This window comes from Pituophis catenifer, unplaced genomic scaffold (genome assembly GCF_029215685.1).
Source record: "Pituophis catenifer annectens isolate HBS135680 unplaced genomic scaffold, rPitCat1.0.hap2 SCAF_13, whole genome shotgun sequence".
Taxonomy (NCBI): Eukaryota; Metazoa; Chordata; class Lepidosauria; order Squamata; family Colubridae; genus Pituophis; species Pituophis catenifer.
Window position 1 is genome coordinate 23,815,523 of NW_027256893.1, and position 16,443 is coordinate 23,831,965.

The following is a 16,443-nucleotide window of genomic DNA, read 5'->3' on the forward strand; positions in this document are numbered from 1 at the left end:
CCATCCTTCCACCCGACCATTGCCTTCATGGGTGAAACTTAGCCCATTGTCACTCTGAATGAGGCAATGAGTCAAAACAGGTTCCAGATCTGCTTATCTCCACCGACCACAGGCAGAAGTTCGAATTTTTGCACACTTTAAAATGTGCACTTATTTATGGGGGGGAAAAGAGATATTCAGGAAGGAAGTTTTGAACATGCCAACTCAGCTCACCAACACAAGTTTAACCTAACCCATGTCAAAAATAGCAACTTCATTCACCTAACAGCCACAACTTGGTTAGTCTTCCCTTAGTTAGTCTTACAATGGAGAAAAACACACTCACACCACAGAGAGTGAGTGTATGTGTGTAGAATTAGACTGAATTCCTGTGAAAGGCCTTGGATGGAGAACGGGCCTCTTTTTCACGAATGAAGGCAGCTATACAAATATGTATGTCCCAGGATAATGTCCCAGGATAAAAAGGACTTCTTTTCCTTTGACTTTTATTCTTAGCATGCCATTACGCAGACTTCTATGTCACACTGATTTATTTACAGTTTATACAATTTGTGTCCGAGGTGTACGAATACCACACATTTAAAAAAAAAAATATTTGCATTCCATTTTTTTTAAAAAAAAGAATGTACACAAAAATAGAGGGACTAGACCCCTTCTGCCATAATTACATTTTTTATACAGTGCAGAATAAAATTTAAAATCGGTGTGTCTTCTAAAAGATCTACTCTCAGGCAAAAAAAAAAAAAAAGAACAAATTTATTCCCCCCCAAAAGCATCCTTCATTTCAATAAATCGCAGGGGTCATTGTGCCCTACGGCTGTTTGATATTTGCCACGATTTCTTGAAACATACATTCCCACTAACAGTCACACAGCTTTGCTCATCCATACAATTTTTTACAGCAAATATTGCCGGCACATGAACCATTCTAATACTGCTCTATCAAGGCTGCTGTTGGGGTTTATTTAAAAAAAAGTTTGAATAAATAAGCATGTGAGCCTTGTTAGTCTTTTTTTATTCCCATTTTCAACCTTTATTTCTCAAAGTGCTTTTGTAATTTTGTACTTAATATTTAAAATAGGCTTTTTGTATAGCCAGAAGGAAAGTGAGTTTTAGAACATCAGGCCCGTTGTACAAGGTGGTCGGTCCCAATCCTATTTTGCTAGGCTGTGGTCTGTCTGCGGGCTTGTGTGTCCGCGAGGCTCATCTTTCAAAAACCTCACCAACCCTTCAGATAGAGAAAACGATGGAAAACAACACACGGTTTTGGAAGAAAGCCTTAAAGGAATTATTTGGGGATTCGTTTCTCCGTTGGTCTGAATGAGGGGTCAAAGACATAGAGAGTAGAATATATTTTCTCCATAGTGCCAAGCCCGAAAAGCCGGAACGACAGGCCAACCTTTGCCAAATGAAGAACTCTCCAAAAAAAGTCTGGTCAGTTGCTGGCAGAGGGATTGTTCTTCAGGCTGTTCCTTTCTTGTAAGTCCCTCCACATTTAAAATCCATTCTCATCCAGGCTCATTAAAATGGAACATTACATGCTGGAGTGGGGAAGGGGCAGGGTATATCTTTGGAAAGGGGCTGGATTTAGATCTGGAAGAAGGAATCCGAAAGTGGTTCACGGAAAGGGGTGTAGCAAGTCTCAGGGCTGGGGGGTTGGGGGAGGGGTCCTCCCAGGATGAAAGAAGCGACGCTGGGCATTTGGGGGGGTCCGCCCCCCCCCAAAGACGCACAAAATGCATCACCTTTGCCGAAAGACAGAGCAGTGTTCCTTCCATTGACGCCTTGAATATTTATATACCTCATGAACAACTAACAGATAAATTTCTGGGGAGGCCTTGTGGCTCCCAACGAAGAGTTGCAGCAGGAAGTCCTACAGAGTTTTCACACAGATCCCTCGGGATTCTCTCTCCTCCCCGAGGAAGCTGGACTCCCCAGCATCATTGTCACATCACGCAAGGTTTGATGTCTTGATATGTGACTTGCTGGTGGTAGTAGGAGCCACTGCCTCCTGAATGCATAGAAGAGGACGCCATGGCGTTGATGGAGAAGACGAATTCTTTCCGATCGCACATACTCGGAGACTGGGAATGGTACCGGATTCCTGAAAGCAAAGCAGAGAGAAGGTTGAAGGAGAGGAAGAGAGAAATGGCGTCTCCCTGGAGACTTCCTGGTTCAGCAGGAAAATTGCTGGATTAGAGAGTGATTTTTGAATTCTGTTTGCTTTGGAAAAGGATGAAGACAATAATTTTTGTTGCAGCTGACAATAATAGGAAGGGTTTAAATCTAAGTAGGAATATTGCTGAGGTTGACGAGGGGGGGCTTCTTTTAAACACAGGCCAACTTTTGTGATTGACTCGAAGGAAGGAAGGAAGGAAGGAAGGAAGGAAGGAAAGAAAGAAAGAAAGAAAGAAAGAAAGAAAGAAAGAAAGAAAGAAAGAAAGAACATCCAAACAGTGTGAGAGGGAGGAAAGATGGGTGGTGGGTGGATGGATGGATGGATGGATGGTAGGGAGGGAGGGAGGGAGGGAGGGAGGGATGAAGGAAGGAAGGAAGGAAGGAAGGAAGGAAGGAAGGAAGGAAGGAAGGAAGGGGAATAAAAAGCACCTAACAGTTTTGGCCTGTGGTTAGACAAAATACAGATGGATAATATCATTGAGTGTATCCATTAAATTATAGTTACTCCTAATTAAAGGCTTTATCCAATTATTAACTGCAGCTGAATACATCATATATATGATTTTCTGGCTATAATACATGGGGCCACAAACTACTATCCACATTTTGACCCCAAGGCATTGTTGATTAGTTACTGATTGCAAACCCAACAAATTGGTTTGAGGCCTTTGAGTCAACCATGGTTAAGCCAGCTACGATAAGAGTGTCATGGGAATACAAGCCTATGGCTGCCAGAGGTTTCATAGCCTCAAACTTTTTTTTTTTTTAATGTGGAATGGCTGAATGTTCCCTTTCTTTGGACAGTAGAATTCAGTACCATATCACAAACTGCTCATAAACTCACAGTCCATTCGAAGAAAAAAAAATCAAATCTATTTTTGTTCCCCACCAAAATGCAGGTGGAATCATGGGGGTGGAAAATGAGTTTTCCAAGCCAGTTATGTGAAAAACTACATGACTGATTCATTAGGAACCAAAAAACAGAAGATAAACGAAGTAAATTAATTAATTAACTCTGGATCCCTGGCAAGATTGTTATTTGTTTTATCTTCCCATGTCAACTGGCCCAACTTCTGTTCCTGGATGGAAAATTTTCTGCTCCAACTGTTAAGTCCAATTAGATTAAATTATTGAGTTTGATGCATGCTCTCTCTCACACACACACTTTCTCTCTCTCCCCCTCCTTCTCTCTCCCTCTCTCGTGTGTGTGTGTGTGTGTGTGTGTATCTGTGTTTGGCTTAAGGAAATTCCTACTTGTTCAGAATAGGAATTTTGTCCAATTGCAAATTGCAGGATGGGATGGGACTGTCTGTTTCCTGACTGGCCGAGGAAGGAGAAAATTTGGAGGGGGTGGGGTGGTAACTCTTGTGCCTCGCTTTAGCTTTCTTGAAGAACTGGGGGGCTCGCTTCCCTCCAGCTCGCTGAAAAACAAGCCCCTAATTTCTTTTTTTTTTAATTGTTCCTAATGACTACATGATTTCTGTGCCCTACCGAAGATATCCAATAAATGTAAACAAAACTTTCCCAATCCTGGACCACAAACAGACCTTTTATTAAAAGCAGAGCTCAACCTTGCTGCTTGTTCTCAGGAGGACAGGAGGACCTGCAACTTTTGCAGGGTTGAGGCTGCAAAATCAGCCTAAGCCATAAAATAATTTCTGGCACACATACTTACAGATCCTTGCAGCTGTTGACAGTTTTTGGAAATCTTTAAACCCAAGTAAGAAATCAAGCTGGAACATCGGTTTCCAAGGAACTCTCCCCACTAGGATGTTTTTCTAGACTTTTATTCGTGTTGAAGGAGGAAGGAGATATTAATTTATTAGGGATTTGTGTCCCACCCAATTTAGTGGGACTTCCTTCTAAGAAGACAAGGTTGGCCTGCTTGTTATTCCTCCTAAACCTTACCCTTGCACAAGAATCGACTCCTGTCTCGTTTTAACGAAAAAACACCTCAAGGTCTGCCTGCCTGCCTGCCAAAAGAATTGAAGCATGCGAGCTAGAAACTTGAGCAATTAAATTATTTTAAATAATATTTCAAGGTAGCACATTGCAGGGTGCATTATAGGACTGAGCGAGTACGACCCCCACCCTCCCGCCTCCCGTTACACAGGGAGACTCTGAGATAGAAGCAGAGCTTAATCTCGGTTCATTTATTTTCTTTTTAGAGTTATTTGATAAGGTAAATCTGTGCCCAGTCACACACCACTGCCAAAGTGCTTTTTTAAAAGTAGTAATAGTAGGGTTTTTTTTTGCCTCCATTCCCATTTCTGTTTGGAAAAGGGTTTCTCTGTTTTCTAAAAATCGCGGTAGAAAGAATAATCCAGTAGCACTTTTTCCAAAGTTAGGAAATTATATTTGTTAGTCGGAAAAGGCTCTATTGGGTTTTTTCTGGGTTTTTTCTTTTAAAAAACCATCCCATTCTAAACATGACTTTTGTAAGTGTAAATGTTACACCCACATTGATTCTATCTCCTCGACATTTCCAAGAGCCTCCTATGCCCAAAGTGGATTTTTTTATTTTTTATTTTTTTAAAAAACTCCAGGTCCTTTCACACCTCTTTCAAACCACCTCCCAATACATTGCTAAGATGGCGAAGAGGTCACGAAGCATTAAGAAATTTAAATGCTGGTGGTCATTTTCTCCCCCCCCCTCCAATTTTTTTTTTAAAAAAGGTTTCTCTCTTTTTCCCTCCTCAATTTTTTCCCCTTCAAGCAGTTTTGCTTGATTGGTGTCCTTTGTTAATAGCCTGGGCGAAATCCGAAGACTGGTGGGATTAACAGACCGCTCCACTTAAACCAAGGCAGAGACCAACCCCACGGACAGACGGGAGAGCGGGGGTGGGAATATGGGCGCTACCTGGAATAATTGCCCCTCAGTAACGCTGAGACGTTACTGAGTTATTTTAACTTCTTCCACCCCTTAGTAAAACTTCTCTCCCTTCCAATCGGCGTTGGTTTGTTCGTCCGTGTCAGAAGCATCGCAATTAAAACAAGGCATACTACACAGCATAAAAATCGAACGTGTAAAAAAAAAAAAAAAAAACCAAGATTAAGCTGTGTATTAATTAAATTAAACAGATCTTGGCCGGAAACTAGCAAACATTTAATTGCATTCGGCCGGGCTGCCATGAAATCCTCAAACTTGCATTGATGGGGACCCAAAGGGCGGATACACACATGTTGTTGTTCGTCTGAGTGTCACCACAGTCGCAAAGGACAGAAGACACCGGAGACCCCATCTGGTTCAGCGCTGTCTCTGGATCTTCTTGTAGCCGCGCGCCATCTACCCATCCTTCCTTTCCCATTTAGAGTTTCATAATTTCCCGATTCCAGCTGGTTAAACCAGCCTGAGGGAATTGGGAGATCCTTTCTTGCGCGCCTGGTTTTGACTTCGGTCAGGCAAGATTCCGCGCAAGGGACGCGCGTGCAACGCGCTGACTTCTCCTTGTCTTAAATCCGATTTAAGAAGCGGAGGGTGGAGGGGGACGACCCTACGCCTGCTAGTGGGAGATCATTTTTGCGCACCCGGCCCTCCCCAAGGCGGCCGTTGCGGGCCTCAGTCGCAAAGCGGCTTCCTTTCGACTTTGCGAACCCTGCCCCACGCGCGGACCCTCTCTCGATTCCCCCCCCCACCCGCGTTCCGCCCCGATTCTAAAGACATTCCCAAAGCGAGCCTCGCGTGTTCCAGGCGGGCGAGCCGAGTTTTGAACGCTCCTTGTCTCTGGGGAGGGTTTAGGTTCCCCCACCCGCGAGGAATTGAAAGGAGGGTGGTGGAATCAAACGCCAGGCTCTGAGCCTTTCTTTTACGCCTCGCGGCTTCCCCCCCCCCCCAGTCTTGACGGTTTCGCGCTGGAAGGCCTGGTCAGTTTCAAAGCGCCCTTCTCACCACTTCGACTGTATTGAGGTCTTACCCAGGTTATCTCCCCACCCAGAGATAAACCGAAAGCGGGGTGGGGGAGGGAGGGAAAGAAGGTAGGAAAAACGTGGGGAGAAAAAAAAAAACACATTTCACTTTCTTTCTTGAAAATCAGCACTGATTTTAACCGGCTCACCAATTCTTGGACCCTGTGAAGTTCCTGGTGTCTGTCTCTGCTTAGAAATCGAGGGTATTTTTCCCCACACCCCTAACGGTAGGACCCCTCCACCCACCCACCCACCCACTCACTCTTAAATCTTCATCTTTTCTGGAAGCAGCCAAGTTTGCGGGAACGCAGGGACTGATTCACCCTGATTCAATCAGCGTGGTGGTGGTGGGGGGGGGAGGATAAGGAGAGTTTGAGGATGCTTTGGTTGGAAAGCGAGGAAAAAGTCACAACTCCCACCACCCACCCCAGTCCAACAAACAAAATTGTCAGGGGGGAAGAAAGACGTTTCTGTCTTACACACGAGAGAGATCAAAAGAGCTCCAGATTTCTCAGCGGGGACCTGTCTAGGGGGTGGGGGGAGGTTGGGGGGGGAGAGACCACGTCGAAAAGCCGATCTCTACAGCTGTTTTTAAAGGCGGCTCTAAAAACGATCGCCAGCTGGAAAGGACTTTATTATTTTTTTGTCTCTGAATGCCACACATTTAACGGCGCGTTTGTAAAAAAAAAACAAAAAAAAAATACCAGCTCGATTTCATGGGGAGGAAAATTAAATGGGCGGGTCGAAAAAAATTCATTTTAGCGATCAACTGCAGGGGAGATCAGCATCTTCGGTCACCCTTAATCGTGACTTTGCAAGGCGGCTTCGTTATTAGGAAGATTATTCGCGCGATTAATGACACTTTGCTCTGTAAGCCAAGAAAAAGGCGGGTGACAAAACTAAGAGTTTTTGGACGTTTCTGAAGCTTTTAAAACAGGGGCCCAAAGCGAAATGGCACGGCCATCAAAAGCTCTGGTTGCCAGCTGGAAAGGGCCTATTTCAGGTGTCCCGACTCTGCTCCAGCTGCGTCCATAAGACCCACTTAACCAGGGAAAAACTGAGCAGCGGCATTCAGATGACATAATAAATTTTGCTGGCCTTAAATGTGTTATTTTTTATTTTGTTTGGGGAGCTTCCTGTGTTGTGTGAATCCAGAAAGCAAGTTAATCCTCCAAGTAGGCTGAGAGTTTTGGGAAAATGCAACTTCACATACTCCGAGAAAACTGTGCTTGTATCGGGCACATAGAAATATGAAGCAGGATAGTGAAATGACCAAGAATTTTTTTTTTAAAGGATTTACACCTTCATTTTATTCCTACAGAGGTTATTTCTCCATCAATAACCTCCTAATAGATAAAATCAACTTAAGAAGACAAACCACCAATTTAAGCAAAAACCTGAAACTTAGTCAGGCCTTCTTACTACCTGCGATAGTGATTTCTGCTATGTGACTAATATTCGTTGCTTTTCCAGAGAATTAAAATATAAATTTCAATCCCATTTCTAAAGCCGCTTGTTTTCACGTTTTAAAACTGTTCCTGTTTATTTGGCCACCAGAACAAGGAAATCAAGGTGAAAGAATGAATTCTCAATTATTCATCCCCATGGCCTTCATTTTGCATTAGCTGGGATAATAATCATAATAATAAACATCTGGCCGACTGTGCTACCGACCATAATAATAATGCTGGATAGATGCATAAAAATGCCAGCCATAATAATAATGTATAGATGGATAAAAGTACATTTACTACTACTTCTACTACTACTACTACTACTACTACTACTGCTACTACTACTACTACTACTAATAATAATAATAATAATAATAATAATAATAATAATAATAATAATAATAATAATAATAATAGCAGCAGCAACAGCTTTTAGGTCCATCCTTAGAACTTGAACTGTTAAGTTTTTACCAGTCCCAGCCTGTGAAGTGAATTGAGGATTAAATATTTAATAATAACAATAGTAATATTAATAGGAGTCCTTGGACCAATACCCAAAGGGCTGCCTAGATATATGGAAATTTTGAATTTATCAGACCTGAATATTCTGACTTTGCAAAAAACCACCCTATTAGGAACTGCCTATATATTCAGACTTTACCTTAACAGCTTTTAGGTCCTTGATTAAAACTTCAACTGTTAAGTTTTTACCAGTCCCAGACTGTGAATCGAATGGAAGATTAAATAATAATAATAATAGTAGTAATAATAATAATAATAATAATAATAATAATAATAATAATGATTATTGTTATAATTAAGTTATTATTAGATTATTATTATTATTAGGTGGATAAAAATGCCACCCATAATGATGCTAGATACTTGATGGGTGGATAAATCCAGTCTAAACATCTGGCTGATGGTGCGACCAATCCAAATAATCATTTCTGTCCAAATTACATTTGCATAAAATTTAGGCTGCAGCAAATATTAAAACCAAATGGAAGAGTGTCGGGATTTTTAGTCTATCTCTTTTTTCTATCACGACCTCACACCCGCGGATTTTGCCGAATTATCCTTCCGTGTCCACGGCTTCTAAGAAATATAACAGCGAAACCCAAAATAATATTCACGCGTGGCGAGGCTCTGACATCACCCGGGATAGGAGTGCCAGGACGGAGAAAGAGACGGTTAAATTCTTCTCGCTCTTCGTCTCCCTCGATTTTAGCCCCTTAAATCGGAGGAAAGCGGGGCAGTTCTAAGGCTAACGAATTGGGGGGCAAAAGGGTCTCTTCATCCTAGATATTTGAGCTTTGCTGCGGCGCCTTTTGCATTTGTTGCCGGATTTCTTCGTGGGGGGGAAACAGCGTTAATTGAGCAATTTTGGGAAAGCGGGTAAATCCAGGACGCTGCAGGCAGGGAGCTGAGAGCCCTTCCCTTCCTGGCGCCGTCGGGTTGACCCACACCTCGGCCGACTGGAGACCACCCCACCGATCTCCCCTTCCCCCAGCGACCCTCTTTCTTCTCCCCTTCAGCTTCGTTTCTCAAGACTCGTTTTTTCATTAGGGTCCTCCGAGACAAGGCGTCCTTATAGGAACACCCCCCTCCCACGCCATCCTCTCGCGGAGGCCTCACCTGCCTTTTTTTGTGGGTGGGGACCCCCTCTTCCCTTCCCACGAGGAAGAGACTGCAGTCTCTTTGGCCCACGGCTGGGAGAAGTCAGGGAAGGGATACACGCCAGGAATAACGAGGGGTTGTCCCGCGGCCAGCTATTCCCTAAGAGAGGCACAACCCGGAATTGCTCGGAGCGGTTCTCGCCTTCCTTAGCCTCCCCTCCCCAGGCCTGCCACTCCCTGCGCGACCACCCGCGTCCCTTCTTCTCTTCCTTCCCCCCAGCTTCTCCAGCCGCCCTTTTGCCAGACCCCCTTCAGCTGGGCAGCGAAAGCGCTCGCCCTTCGGCCGCTTGCCTTCCACTTTCCCCGAGCCTTGAACCCGTTTCCCCCCCCACCTCCCACCCCAAGCTCGGGCCCGCCCGTCTCCAGTCCTGGTCCAAGAGCTCCCGACGCCCGTCCGCGGAGCCTTACCTTGAAGTTCGGCAGCGTTGTGGCTGTTCTGGTGCAGGTAGGGCTGTTCCAAGGAGTGCGAGGAGAGGCCCGACGAGAGCGGGTTGCCCGCCGGGTTGCAAGGCGAGAGGGGCTGCTGTTTGATGTAGGAGGCGCCGCCGTTCAAGCCGGGGGCGGGCGAGGGCGCCCACGCCGAGGGGCCCGTGCCGGAGTAAACCGAGTGGGGCTCCATCACCCCTCCGCCGGGAAGCAGCGGGGAAGCGGGCACCGAGCCGTCGTGGTGGCCGTAGTCCCCGCCGGCCGAGGCGGCCCCGGCTCCCCCGCCGCCGCAGCTGCTCATGTAGGCGTGGTGGCCGCCGTTGGAAGGCAAGTGGGGCACGGAGTGGGTGGCCAGGCCCATGCCGTCCACGTTGACCATCCCCAGGGCGCCGCCGTCCAAGGGCAGGCCGCTGGGCGGGCAGGAGGGTCCCTGGAAGCCGTAGCTGTCGGGGAGGTGGTTGAAATTCAAGTTCATCATGCTGTACATGGGCTTTAAGGCCTGGCACTTCCTCCTGAAGCCGCGGGGTCGCCGTCGGAAGGAGCCCTCCTCGAACATGAACTCGCTGGCCGGGTCGATGGTCCAGTAGTGGCCCTTGCCCGGCCGGCCCAGCCCTTTGGGCAGCTTGATGAAGCACTCGTTGAGCGAGAGGTTGTGGCGCACCGAGTTCTTCCAGCCCTGGTAGGAGCCGCGGAAGAAGGGAAAGCGCGCCTGCAGGAACTGGTAGATCTCGCTCAGGGTCAGCCGCTTGGACGGCGAGCTCTGGATGGCCATCACGATCAGCGCGATGTAGGAGTAGGGCGGCTTCTCCGGGCGGCGGATGCCCGCGTTGGTCTTCTTGGGCTTGGGGCCGCCGCCGCCGCCTCCGCTGCCGCCGCTGCTGCTGGGCGTCGAGGAACTGGTGGACGAGGCGGCCTCCATGGCGGCGGCGGGTCCGAGCGGCGGCTGGGGCTTGTCGGAGGCTGCGGACATAGCAAGCGCCCCGGCCTCGGGCAACGGCGGCGGCGGGGGCGGCGGGCGAGAGGCAGGAGCGCGCAGCAGCAGCCCTGCGGTCATCGACGGCTACCGAGCGCCCCCACCCCTCCCTAAGGACAGGCTCCGGGGCGGGAAGGGAGGGGGACCGGCCTCCCCAGGCGCGCGCGCGCTCGCTCGCGCGCTCACCAGGCTCGCTCCTCCGCCTTCCGCCGCCGCCGCCGCCGAGGGCCCTGCGATCCACGGGGCGGCTCTTCTCCAAGCGCCGATTGCGGCGGGCGGCTACCTCGGAGGAACCCCGGAGAAGAAGGAGCAGTGACGCGAAGGCGCGCCCCTCTTGGCAAGGAAGGTGTCCAACTCTCGCCCCCACCCCGGGATTTATTCCTGAGGATCCAAACTAGGAGCGGTTGCCCGGATCTTGCTGCTTTTCGGCGCAGGAGTTACTCTTTCTTTCTTTCTTTCTTTCTTTCTTTCTTTCTTTCTTTCTTTCTTTCTTTCTTTCTTTCTTTCTTTCTTTCTTTCTTTCTTTCTCTTTCTCTCTTCCTTTCCTTTCCTTTCCTTTCCTTTCCTTTCCTTTCCTTTCCTTCCTGTACTTCCTCCTCTGCCTCCTCCTCCTTTTAATTTACAATCTCCTTCCTCTTCTCCTTCTCCTCCTCCTCCTCCTCGCCCTTCCCCCCTCCCGGTTCTTCAGGCTCCGCGGAGGATCCGGCCTTCTCCTCTTCGCTCCCCCCCCCCCACCACCCCGCCTGCCTCGCGCTTCCTCCTCCTTCCAAGCTCCCCGGGTCTCTGCCAGCCGGGAACTGCCGCCGCCGCCGCTGCTGCTCTGCCTGTGGAATCGCCGGTCTGCCCCCAGCCGAAGCGGCTGCCTTTCACTTTATCGCGAGTCAGCGGGCGCCTGGCGGCTCTTGACAGCGCGACGTAAGAGGCAGAGGGAGCAGACCCCGCCCCCGCGCCCCTTGCCCCGGCCCCCCCTCCCCGCCGCCGCTCAACTCAACATTGGTGGGCGCGGAAAGCCTCCCCTGCTCCTCCTCTGCTCCAACCCGGAGCTGCTCTGAAGCGGTTCGCCCTCCCCTCCCTCCCCTCCTCTCCTCCCCCCCCCCCAATCCCCGCCGTCCGCTTTGGCCTGTTGGAAAAGAGAAGGACTTCGCCGCTGCCGTCCCGGGAAGGAAGGCCTTTCACACACACACCCGGAACGCGTGTTTGCCCTTGGAATAGAGGCTCGCTCGGCCTCCGCTCTTTTGGGGAGACAGCGAGAAGCCAGAGGGAGCCCCGAATTTTCTCCCCAGGCAAAATAGGGAGAACATTTCTCCTCCTCCATCTGCTACCCTTCCCCCATCTAAGGGAATGTTGTAGAGTTATTGCGAAGCTGATTCTAGGCCTCGGTTCGGCGCCCCCCCCTCCTTCCTCGAAAGCTCCGGCGGGGGTGGGGGTGGGGAGGCGCTTCTTCAACCCACGGAGACCTTTCTGGATTTACTGCAGTAAATAATACAGCCTTTGGTTTAGTGCTCGGAGGAGCCGGCTTAAGATGTTACTGAAGCTCCACTCAACATCTAGCAGAGCCTTCCCTCCTCCGCCCCCACCCGCGTCCCCTTTCCTGAAGATTTCTCCTTTGGAAGGGAACTGGGAAGAAGAGACGCCCACGTAAAATACTGTTATCTGGACGGTCTGTTTTTTTAAAAAATGCCACCCATTCGTCGGCCAGATGTGACGTTTACGATGTTTATTTGTAGCCGAAAAGTTGATCCTTACGATGGGTTGGACTACCGCCCCCCAGATACCCCAGACCCCGCGGGGAAAACACTCTCGCATTTCCCCCTGCCCCACCCCCCCAATTCCACAACCGTTGCTAACGTAGGCGGGTGTATTTGTGCATTGGTGACACTCACCTCCGAGATGTTGCATCTTTAAATGCATGGGACGACGACACGTGTTAGAGACGTTGATTCGGAACCCCCCCCCAAACAAATCAGCCCCTCAGGAAAAGAAAAAACAAATTAGCCCACAGTGGTGATTACACAATATTGTTTACCCGCAACGATAAAGGAAGAAAACGATAGAATAGATTAATTTAAGGCTCCCTCCTTCCCTCTCTCTCTTTCCCTCTCCCTCCCTCCTTCCCACTCTCTCTCTCTCTCTCTTTTAAGGGTGAGTTTAGAACTCAGCTTACCCACCCACCCAAAAATAATGAAAGAAAGAAAGAAAAAAAGAAAGAAAGAAAGAAAGAAAGAAAGAAAGAAAGAAAGAAAGAAAGAAAGAAAGAAAGAAAGAAAGAAAGAAGGCCCATGTTTCTGACTCCTTCGCGAGATACAGACAGACAAGAAGGATGTTTATACAACTCAACGTAAACACGTCCCGGGGCCTTCTTTTAATAAAAGAGGCTTCCCCCCTTCCCTCCCCCCCCCCGGCCCGCCGGGGCTCAGAATGGCCCACACAGTTTAAATTGCTGTTTGTTAGGGCTTTCTCCCTTTTTCTCTCCCCCCTCCTCCTCTCTCCCCCTTCAGCTTAAACATTTTCTTCTGGGGGAAAAAAAAAAAGAAGTAGTATCGAAGGCGTCGGTATGATTGGATTCTCCCGAGCAACGGGTGTCACACACGCGCGCACGCGGGGCTGTGTTTGTTCAGCGCGTCCACGCAAACAACTCCTGAATAAAGGGGGCGAGAGAGCCAAAAAACCAGGATTTCCTTGGCTTCCTTCATCCTCCCCCCCCAATCTCTTATATATATATATATATATATATATATATATATATATATATATATATATATATATATATTAAATATTAAATGAAGCCCCCCCCCGGGAAATCCTTTTCATCTACTCTCCGGCCTCCAAGCCCTTTTCAACAAGGTAAGCCACATTTCCGATTTTCCCATCCTCTTTGCAAGCGCGCGTGGTAAATTTGGCACCATTAGGTTGTTAAAGGGGTTCGGAGGGCGGAGGGTTCAGCTTCAGCACCTAATGGTTGGGGGGTGGGGGGTGAAAGGAGAAAGATCAACAAGTCTCCCCCCTTTCCCCCCCCTTCATGTTTCTTTATAGTTTTTTTAAATGCTGAAGGCCTGGTGTCTTTAAACTGAACAGCCCGCCGCCACTAAACGCAGCCCAAAAAAGACCAAAAAGGGATTCCCCCCCCTTCCGAATTCTTGTCTGGGGGTGGGTGGGGAGAGAACGGGGGGGTGGGGGGCGGACGGGGGGAGACAGGCTTTTCCTAAGGCCTTTCTCTAAAAGAAAACTTTGATTTTCGGGCCGGTTTTGGGATCCCCGCTGCGAACGAGGCATCGCCCGTCTGCGGGGCGCCTCGCACGTCTATGAGATCACGCAGAGCTATTTCACTTCACAAACCGACTTATCTGCCCCCACAACCGCCTTTCTTCTTCTCTCCCTGATAAAAAAAAGAGAGGGGGGGAGGCAACAAACAGAGGGATTTCTTCAAAAAAAACCTTTCCAAAATTAAATTTCTCAATCGCGGCAGAAACAGGCCTTCCCTTCGGATCCTCGCTGGGAGGGCGAGGAAGAGGCCTGTGGGGCGAAAAAAAGGGGGGAGTGGTTCACCCCCCCCCCCAGTCGTTTTGCAACCCGGAGCGGGGCTGTCCTCGCACAAGGCTCGCTGCGAAGAGTATAGTGGGGGGGACGAGGTATATTGCAAAGTTGCGCCTTCCTGGCAGGGACGTTTTTGGTGGGTGTGGGATGTCTAAAGGGGAGTGGGTGGAGGAGGAGAGCTTTTCTGCTCAGGTCCTCAACTCACGGACTGGTTTAAGGTCAGGAAAACGTGAATTGATTGCATGATTTGAGCAACTGCCGTGCGTTTGTGTGTGTGTGTGTGTGTGTGTGTGTGTGTGTGTGTGTATCGATGCACTCAGGCTCAGAGATTCTCCGCCGGCTGGGAAGATGCCTCCGCAAATCCTGCTTTTGCGCGCCCTGCGTTCTTCACCGCAAACCTTTCTCTGCCGGGCCTTAGAACAGAAACGGCGCCGGTTTAGCCATCGGCTGGAGAAAAGGCTTCTCTGGAGGCCCCGTGAAGGAAGCCAGGTTCGCGGGGAGGGGGGGGAGGAAGAGAGGGGGGAGGGTGAAAGCAAGGGAAAGGTCCTGTGAAACCTCCTTTTTTTTTGCGTGGAGAGAGAGGGCTGGCTTCTCCAAACCGGGAGAGGCCTGCATTCCCCCCACCCCACCCCACATTGCACGCCGTTCGGGGCAGAGGTCTCTCTCTCTCTTCCTGTCCCTGCAAAGCGCCAAGCAGCGGATGATGGGGTCGCTAAGCTGCCTCCTCCCCGAGTTTCGGAGCGGCAGGACTTCTCACGACCCAAACAGGTGGGCTTGCTTGGAAGCCTCTTGGGTGTCAGAACGCAGCAGCGCTCGGCTGAATCTAGCCCGAATCTTCTCCCTACCATCGCTGGGATCCCCCCCCCCCACCTTGTTTCGCTTGGCTCGGCTTTGCTTTCCTCCTGCAAACAAGTTTGCGAAACTTAGTAGCGGGTCCAAGGCTACCGATCCCCCTCCGCTGTTCTCTTTTCCCTCTTCGGTTGCCAAGGGCTCCGGCAAGCCAGCTTCTCCCCTCGAAAGAGGCCGGAGCGTTTTTGGCGCAGGGAAAGCTATCTCAGCCCCTCGGGGCTTGAGTTGGGCCTCCTTGGGCGGGTCCTGGGAATTGGAGGCCGCCGCGTCCTGGCTGACCTTCCTCTTCCTCTCCTTCATCCTCCAAATCTCAGCACCGCGCTCGGTTGCGTCTCAGCAGAAGGTCCCTCTGGGGAGAATCTCCCGGCGCTGGGTTTGAGATCTAAGGTTGATTTTAGCCAGTAAGGCAAGTTTTCTTCGGGGTAGTTGGCCCTTGCAAATAAATGTCCCCCTTTTCGCCTGGCAAAGTGATTCGGTTTCCCAAAGAGGATCCGGCAAAATCCAGGCAGGCACGGGGTGTGTGTGTGTGTGTGTGTTAAAAATGTTCTCAGTTGGATGCGCTGGGAGGCTGAGATCCTATACAGCCTTTGCATCCAGATAAAGTCGAATAGGATGGGGGTTACTAAAATCTTGTGTTGGGCAATGCCCCCCCCTCTAATATTCTCTTTCCTTTGGAGATCAGGCCTGGCGGGTTTCCTTCTGAGTAGGCCCATTTCTTTCTCTCTCTTCTCTCTCTCCTCTCTCTCCCAAGGAAAGCTTAAGGCGCATCGCGGGATCCTGTTTTGGGATGCGAAGGGGCTGGGATAAAGTGCAATTAAAATCCCCCTCTCTGGTCTTCCTTCTTTATTTAATGCTAAACTCACTGTTTCGCTGCAAAGAAAGGAATACAAAACCAGGGTTGACTCTAAACAGCCTTCTTGCCTTCCTTGTTTTAGTCCATTGAAGTCGGGCGGCTAATACACAGAAACAAACAAATAAATAAATAAGCCTCTTTTAAAGCCGCAATCGCTAGATCCTCTAGGGCGACCCTCTCCCAAATCGAACCCGCCACATTCAGACAATCTTTCGTCCTTTAAGTGAAGGGGAAAGCGAGGAGGCACAAGCCGTTGCGTCGTGTTTCACCTCCCCCCCTCATTTTGATAGGGTGCCAGGCGCTGTACAGGGATATGGGAAGGGGATATAGCCTAACCCTAAGAGGAGACTAAATGGAGGGGGATGTAGGGCACTCCGGATCGGCGAAAAAGGACGCTTTTCAACTGGTTCCCCCCCCCCCCCCTTGTCAGAAAAACTAGCGCTTTTCCTGGCAGGTCCTTACCAAGACTTTAAACCTGGCCGTTTTAAAGACTTTTCCTAAGGAGGAAAGGAAACCTCGGCGGGTTTATTGGGAAGGGTGGAACAAAAACTGGGCCGTCAAATTCTTTATTGGGAAGGGAGAGAACAAGGT

The 16,443-nt window shown here is 49.3% G+C and overlaps 1 protein-coding gene across 1 annotated transcript; it reads right to left on the reverse strand.

Moving 5' to 3' along the window:
- Window positions 1-1,032: 1,032 nt before the first annotated feature.
- On the reverse strand, window positions 1,033-10,697 carry FOXF1 (forkhead box F1). The gene is made up of 2 exons (XM_070952902.1): window positions 9,626-10,697; window positions 1,033-2,104 (listed from the first exon to the last, which is right to left on the reverse strand). The coding sequence occupies exons 1-2, from the start codon at window positions 10,695-10,697 to the stop codon at window positions 1,947-1,949; spliced, it is 1,230 nt and encodes a 409-aa protein (XP_070809003.1). The 3' UTR covers window positions 1,033-1,946.
- Window positions 10,698-16,443: the final 5,746 nt, after the last annotated feature.

Excerpts from the sequence above, each read along its gene's own strand:
- FOXF1 (XM_070952902.1), bottom strand. The coding sequence starts at position 10,697 with ATGACCGCAGGGCTGCTGCTGCGCGCTCCTGCCTCTCGCCCGCCGCCC. Across the intron at positions 2,105-9,625 it reads CAACGCTGCCGAACTTCAAG|GAATCCGGTACCATTCCCAG; the intron begins GTAAGGCTCCGC and ends CTTTGCTTTCAG.